Source organism: Lynx rufus, unplaced genomic scaffold (genome assembly GCF_022079265.1).
Source record: "Lynx rufus isolate CCGP_SWC_20201006 ecotype Redwood Valley unplaced genomic scaffold, mLynRuf1.p SCAF_49, whole genome shotgun sequence".
NCBI classification, from domain to species: Eukaryota; Metazoa; Chordata; class Mammalia; order Carnivora; family Felidae; genus Lynx; species Lynx rufus.
The window spans coordinates 1,279,526-1,287,041 of NW_025814866.1; the positions used below are offsets into that span (position 1 = coordinate 1,279,526).

General features: G+C 61.8%; 1 protein-coding gene across 1 annotated transcript; it reads left to right on the forward strand.

The window, feature by feature from the left end:
- The first annotated feature begins 2,073 nt into the window (after positions 1-2,073).
- Positions 2,074-6,991, forward strand: LOC124525871 (paraneoplastic antigen Ma6F-like). Its single transcript, XM_047098488.1, has 2 exons — positions 2,074-2,497; positions 4,225-6,991. Exons 1-2 carry the CDS (start codon positions 2,074-2,076, stop codon positions 5,634-5,636), a joined length of 1,836 nt encoding a protein of 611 aa, XP_046954444.1. The 3' UTR covers positions 5,637-6,991.
- Positions 6,992-7,516: the final 525 nt, after the last annotated feature.

A 7,516-nucleotide genomic window follows, 5' to 3' on the forward strand; every position in this document is an offset into this window, starting at 1 on the left:
TTTTGGGTTTTCCATATAGGGTATCATGTCATCTGCGAAGAGTGAAAGTTTGATCTCCTCCTGGCTGATTTGGATGCCTTTTATTTCTTTGTGTTATCTGATTGCTGAGGCTAAGACTTCCAATACTATGTTGAATAAGAATAAAGCCATACATTTTTAAAAGAAGAATGAATTATATAACCCTTAGCAAGATTAATTAAGAAAAAAGAGAATGAATACTAGTCAATATCGGGAACGAAATAGGGATAGCAAATAGATCATATAGGTATTAAAAGAATAATGAGCAACTATTAGGATGGTCCTTATGCCAATAACTTTGATAACTTTGACAAAAGTGACACATTCCTTGGAACCAAACAATTTACTGAAAGTGACGACAGATTGCATAGGAAATAGGAATAGCTCAATTTCTTATAAATACATTTAATTTTCTATCAAAAACTTCCCTAAAGCATAACAAACACGACAAAGGAACAATCCAGGCCCAGAGGATTTCATGGTGAATTCTAGCAAATACTTAAGGTATGAACATCATCAATCTCACACAACCACTTTCAGAAGATAGAAGAGCAGGGAACACTTCCCAAGTCATTTTTGTGAAGCTGTGATAAATCTTGATAAAATATTATGTAAAAAGAAGTACAGAAAAACAACCCTCAAGAACAATATAGCAAAAATCTTTTACTATCAGCAAATCAAATCCAGCACTATATAAAAGGAGTTTTTCTATTGCCTATTTATGGATTCAGGGCACAGGTGTTCAGTGACTCGCCACTCAGCTGTTAGGTGAATCTATAATTTACATGACACAATGCCCACACGCTTTCCTACAGAATGGCGGCCTGGGTGGTTGAGAGCTGGCTTTACAATGCAAAAAGTTGTGGCGGGGCTCCTAACCTGGAACACATGACCTGTGTTTGCTGTGGAAATTCCAGGCTTAATGAGGGAAGGCTGTGAGTACAGAGTGGTAATGGGGACCTGTTCTTAGGTTCCTCTGTCCCCTAACCCTTAGTTTGCAGCCCCCACACATTGGCCACAATTATTGATGGGTCTATTTTGTAGCTGGAGGGCCAAAGGGTGTGCCTGTTGCTTCTGGAGGCTCCAAGGCTTGTCACATCAAGCCCTAACCAAGCAGGTCCCGTTGTCACGGCAACACGGATGCCTCTTCTCCTGCTCTCCTGATCCTGGCATTTGCCCTGCACTGAGATACCGAGATCTTGTTCCCTCATCCACCTGGGGATTCTGGGAACACCGGGAAGCCCACGTGGCCTTAGTACCGAGGACTTGGGAGACCTGCTGGACTGTGCAGTCCTGGGCAGTGCAGCTGAGGTGCATTCTTCTGATCCTGTCGCTCCAGGGCTTTGAGGTGGCCTCCAGAGTCGCCCCACAGCTCGCAGGTGGCGTGTCCCTGCCCAGCAGCGCCTGCAGAGTCAGAGAAAGTGAGCCGGCGACCAGGGGCTTTGCTCCAACGGGACCCTGGAAGTACCGAGCGCCTTGGGTAAGGGCTGGATCTCTGCCAAGGCAGGCAGTGGGGGCAGGAGGCGGAACCCAGTCGGCGCTGGAGGGGAGGGGTGGGAAGAGCTCCTGACTGCGGAGGGCGGCTCCAGTTGCAGAGGGGCAGGTGCTGGTGGGAGAGGGCGGGACCCGGTGTCTAGGTTGCCCAGGCAGAGCAGGGGTGCCCTGGGTCCAGCCCTAAGAAAGAGAGGATGGGAGGGCTCCTGGCTGTGGGGATCAGGAAGGGAGGGCTCCCGGCTGCTGCGGGGTTGCAGACGATGGTGGGAGGGGCTCCGGCTGCAGTGGCCCCAGCAGGGGTGTCGGACAAGGCGAAAGGGGACCTTCTCCTTGCAGAGGTGAAGGGCTGCATGGTGGGGGTTCTGGTACGTGGCCTGGAAGACGTGAACTGGCCAGGGAGGAGATCCAGGTCGGTGTGGGGGGCGGTGCGGTGGGCTGTCTGGCACCAGTGTCCCTCTCTCCCCTTTGCACCCACAGGCCTCCACTGCAGAGCCTGCGACAGTCTGCGCGCCCCTGTGCGATCGCGCCCCTCCCCCGCAGGTATCCGCGATGGCACTGGCTATGCTTCGTGGCTGGTGCAGGTGGATGGGCGTGGATGCTCAGCACTCGCTGCTCATCCTGGGCATTCCCCACGACTGTGAGGACCAGGAATTCCAGGAGGCCGTGCAGGCTGCCCTCCAGCCCCTGGGAAGATACCGAGTACTGGGCAAGGTGTTCAGAAAGGAGCTCAGGTCCAGGGTCGCCTTGGTCAAGTTTGCTGAGTATTTAAACCGAAGTGTGATCCCCCGACAAATACCAGGCACGGGAGGACCCTGGACTGTGGTCTTCCTGCCCCAGGCCCCGGAATCAGAGTCACAGGATACACCCAATTTCCTTGCACAGACCCAGAGGCAAGCAGGGGTTGCCTTGGCAGGCGAGGCAGGAGCTGGGGATGGGGCAGGAGCTGGAGGCAAGGCAGCTTCTGGAGGCAAGGAGGGGGCTGGAGGCGGGGCAGCAGCTGGAGGCGGGGCAGGAGCTGGAGGCCAGGAAGGAGCTGGAGGCGGGGCAGCGGCTGGAGGCGGGGCAGCGGCTGGAGGCGGGGCAGGAGCTGGAGGCCAGGAAGGAGCTGGAGGCGGGGCAGCGGCTGGAGGCGGGGCAGCGGCTGGAGGCGGGGCAGCAGCTGGAGGCGGGGCAGGAGCTAGAGGCCAGGAGAGAGCTGGAGGCGGGGCAGCGGCTGGAGGCGGGGCAGCAGCTGGAGGCGGGGCAGGAACTAGAGGCGAGGAGGGAGATGGAGGCGGGGCAGCGGCTGGAGGCGGGGCAGCAGCTGCAGGCGGGGCAGGAGCTGGAGGTGAGGAAGGAAGCGAGGCAGAAGCTGGAGGCGAGGCAGGAAGTGAGGCAGGAGCTGGAGGTGAGGAAGAAACTGGAGGCGAGGCAGCGGCTGGAGGCGGGGCAGCAGCTGGAGGCGGGGCAGGAGTTAGAGGCGAGGAAGGAGATGGAGGCGGGGCAGCGGCAGGAGGCGGAGCAGCAGCTGGAGGCGGGGCAGGAGCTAGAGGCCAGGAAGGAGCTGGAGGCGAGGGAGGAGATGGAGGCGGGCAGCGGCAGGAGGCGGGGCAGCAGCTGGAGGCGGGGCAGGAGCTAGAGGCCAGGAAGGAGCTGGAGGCGGGGCAGCAGCTGGAGGCGGGGCAGCGGCTGGAGGCGGGGCAGCAGCTGGAGGCGGGGCAGGAGCTAGAGGCCAGGAGGGAGCTGGAGGCGGGGCAGGAGCTGGAGGCAAGGCAGAAGCTGGAGGCGGGGCAGCGGCTAGAGGAGAGGAAGGAGCTGGAGGCGGGGCAGCAGCTGGAGGTGAGGAAGGAACTGGAGGCAAGGCAGTGGCTGGAGGTGAGGAAGGAGGCCAGGCAGAAGCTGGAGGCCAGGAAGGAGCTGGAGGCGGGGCAGCGGCTGGAGGCGGGGCAGGAGCTGGAGGCGGGGCAGCAGCTGGAGGCGGGGCAGCAGCTGGAGGTGAGGAAGGAACTGGAGGCAAGGCAGTGGCTGGAGGTGAGGAAGGAGGCCAGGCAGAAGCTGGAGGCCAGGACGGAGCTGGAGGCGGGGCAGCGGCTGGAGGCGGGGCAGCAGCTGGAGGTGAGGAAGGAACTGGAGGCGAGGCAGTGGCTGGAGGCGAGGAAGGAGGGGAGGCAGGAGCTGGAGCCAAGGCAGGAGCTGGAGGCCGGGCAGTGGCTGGAGGCCAGGAAGGAGCTGGAGGTGAGGAAGGAACTGGAGGCTAGGCAGCAGCTGGAGGCGGGGCAGGAGCTGGAGGCCAGGAAGGAGCTGGAGGCGGGGCAGCGGCTGGAGGTGAGGAAGGAGGGGAGGCAGGAGCTGGAGGCCGGGCAGTGGCTGGAGGCGAGGAAGGAACTGGAGGCGGGGCAGCGGCTGGAGGCGGGGCAGGAGCTGGAGGCCAGGAAGGAGCTGGAGGCGGGGCAGCGGCTGGAGGCGGGGCAGCAGCTGGAGGTGAGGAAGGAGCTGGAGGCCAGGAAGGAGCTGGAGGCGGGGCAGCGGCTGGAGGCGGGGCAGCAGCTGGAGGCGGGGCAGGAGCTGGAGGCGGGGCAGCAGCTGGAGGCGGGGCAGGAGCTGGAGGCCAGGAAGGAGCTGGAGGCGGGGCAGCGGCTGGAGGCGGGGCAGGAGCTGGAGGCCAGGAAGGAGCTGGAGGCGGGGCAGCGGCTGGAGGCGGGGCAGGAGCTGGAGGCGGGGCAGCAGCTGGAGGTGAGGAAGGAACTGGAGGCGAGGCAGTGGCTGGAGGTGAGGAAGGAGGGGAGGCAGGAGCTGGAGGCCGGGCAGGAGCTGGAGGCCGGGCAGTGGCTGGAGGCGAGGAAGGAGCCGGAGGCGGGGCAGTCGCTGTGGGCCAGGCAGGGCCTGAAGAGGAAGCAGGAGAGTCAGATGAGGAGGGAGCCGCTGGGGACGCAGGAATCGCAGGTTTGTCAGGATCTGTGAGTGTGGCAGGAGCTGCAGGTGAGGGAGGAGCTGTGGGTGTGGCAGGAGCCGCAGGTGCGGGAAGATCCTGGACCCAGCCTTGGAGCCCGGCCTGGCAGCCTGTGCTGGAAAACAGGGCCTCTGGGAAACTGAGAACCTTTCCTGGAACGGAAGAGCCACACGGAGAAGAAGAGTCCTTTGAGAGCTGGCTGGATCACACCAGCGACATGCTGTCCCTGTGGTGCCACATCACAGAAAGGGAGAGGAGGAGGAGGCTGATGGAGAGCTTGGGCGGCCCCGCACTGGATCTCGTGTGCGGCCTCCTGGCAGAAAACCCTGACGTCCCTGCACAGGATTGCCTGGCCGCGCTGGTCCAGGTGTTCGGGAGGGAGGACACCCCCACGAGCGCACGGCTGAAGTTCCTGACCTGTGGCCAGCGGCCCCAGGAGACTCTCTTTGTCTATGTGATTCGCCTGGAAGGCCTGCTGCAGTCGGCCGTGGAGAAGGGGGCCATCCATCCCAACCTTGCGGGCCATTTACGCGCCCGGCAGGTGCTGATGCGGGCCCGCCCCAACGAGATGCTCGAGAACAAGCTGAGGAGGATGCGGCTGGACAGGAGACCACCTGGCTTCCTGGGGATGCTGCGGCTCATTCAGGAGACCGAGGCGTGGGAGGCCACCGCGGCTAGGAGCGAGCACTTGCAAGTGGAAGAGGGGGCCCGTGTGGGCACCGGAGGCCTGGCCGCCGCCCGGGCCAGTGGAGAGGTTGCCGAAGCCTCCCCAGCCAGGGAAGATGCTTCCCAGGCTGCCCTGGCCAACCTAGGGGCCAGTGAGGCCGTTCCTGGCAGTGCCGAAGCTGATACGGCTGCTCCTGAAGCCCGTGATGTCGCCAGGGCAGCCCTCGTCCCTGAGGAGGCCCCCAAGATCTTCCCTGCCACGCAGGAAGATGAAAATGCTCCCGCCTCTGCGGGCCTAGATCACGCAAGGCCCTCAGAGGCCCCTGGGGGCCCCACCCCTGCCCAGATGGGCAGCGCTTCCAGGGAGGGCCCGGGAGGTCCTGGCTGTGAGCCGGAGGGCCTCGCCCAGGCAGGAGACCAGGAGGCTGGGGAGCCCCTGGAGGAGGGGCCCAAGCCCATCCCAGAGGAGTCGGGAAACGAGGACGGGGCTGGGGAGGTGAGGCCCCCCAAGTCCTCCTCGGGCAAATAGGCTCAGAAGGCCCAGGGGCCCCCTCTCCTCTCAGGCAGCAGCGCTCTGGAGGCAGGGGGAGGCCACGCCAGGGCAGCAGCCTCTCCCCACGTGGAGGCAACAACCCACCCAGCCCAAATTCCCAGGACCCCATCTTCCCAAGGCACCCTGGCCACCACCATCAGCCCTTCCGACGGACCAGGATGACCATACTTGATGCAGAGTGGGGCAGGGAGGGGTGCCCCCTCCCATGGCAGCTCCGCCCCAGCCCCAGCCCCAGCCCCAGCCCCAGCCCCAGCCCCAGCCCCAGCGCGAAACCCTGCCAGTCCAGGCAGCCAGCCTGGGAAGCACCCCTGAGTGGCTGGCCCTAGCCTAGGTGAGGGGCACCTGAAAATGTGTGCCACCCACACTGGCCTGGGAGAGGTCAGGGGCCGTCTCAAGGGTGCCGGCCCCTCGGGCCGCCCAAGAGGGGGACCCTCATTCACTGACCCGTGGAGCACGTCACTCCACGCTCTGAGAAGCCCACGTGTGCCTCTGTAGGCCCCTTAGTGACCCCCCGTGTCAGCTCCCCCTACACGCACCCTAGTTACCATTCCCGTGCAGAGCCCTGAGGTGGGCAGGAGCCCGCGGCGGGTGTCCTGGCCTGACGCAGCAGCCACCTCTCAGCCCCGGGGGTGTGGCACGAGCTTCAGTGCGAGCCCAGGCTCTGCTCGCTGTCGTGCGGTGTCGTGAGCTCAGCCCATGCTTCCTCGGTGTAGGTTTAGGCCAACTGCTGCTTGTTCTTGTGGAGATGTGTGTGTGTTCTTATCTGAGCAGCCGCCCCCACCCCGCCCCGGAGACCTGTCGAAGCCCAGTCCCAGGAGGTGGCGGGAAGGACAGACGAAGGCACGGCTGGTGCTGACCCCGCGACCTCAGGAAGGAGGCACTGGACCAAGGACAGAGGTGGCCTGTGGGAGTCTCCGTGGAAACCGTGCTGTGATGTGCCACTCTCTTGTTACTTGTGACTGAGTTTTTTTGGCTTGTCCGAGGGTCCCTGTCTGCATTTTCCAGCATCCTGTGAGTGTCCTGTGCACGCCATAGGGCAGGACCAGGCCCCAACATGTTGGCCAGAGGGGAGAGTGCCCTGGAGTGAGGGGCCATGGCCAGCATCCATCATCCTGGCCAAAGGCTGATCATGGGGCCCTCAGAAAGGGAGATTACGGCAGGAGGGCCACGGTGTTGGGGGGAACAGAGGCACCTCCTTTGGGACCCAGGAGGAGGGGTTCCGTGACCTATGGGCTGTAGTGGCTGTTCGACATTCCTCTCTGTGTTGTCATTCCCTCTCTTCAATGGTTGCAGTAAATGTTTCTCTTCAATAAATTTCATTGAATGTTTGAGCTGAGTCTCGCTTCTGCTGTGGGCATTTGAGGGAAGGGTCTCTTCAATGGGTTCAGTAAATGTTTCTCTTCAATAAATTTCATTGAATGTTTGAGCTGAGTCTCACTTCTGCTGTGGGCATTTGAGGGAAGGGTCACCTGGGGGTGGGTTGGGGAATAACAGTGGCTTGGTACCCGCCATTGGCATTGGGTGTGGCCAGGGCAGGATCCAAGAGTTGCTTCTGGTCCTCTGGCTGGATAGAGCCAGGTGACCTGAACTTTGGGCACAAGAAGTGTCTGATTGGGTCCCCATAAATCTCAGGGAACCCCCCAGGAATAAGTGGGTTAGGTATTCCGGGGGGGGGGAGGGATAGCAGATATGGCCTGAGGCCCATTATCTGGGCAGGGCTGAGAAGCTCAGGGCATCCAGATGGGTCAGAGAGTTCACGTGTATAATCCCAGAGACCCACTGGGCACAGAAAGGCCTGTGCATGAGGTTAGACACCCCTGCCAGGAGCTGCATGCAGGACTCCAAGTTGGGGGTTA

Coding starts and splice junctions, on each gene's coding strand:
- LOC124525871 (XM_047098488.1), top strand. CDS start 2,074: ATGCTTCGTGGCTGGTGCAGGTGGATGGGCGTGGATGCTCAGCACTCG. Junction 2,498..4,224: donor AGGCAAGGAGGGGGCTGGAG/GCGGGGCAGCAG, acceptor CAGCAGCTGGAG/GTGAGGAAGGAACTGGAGGC.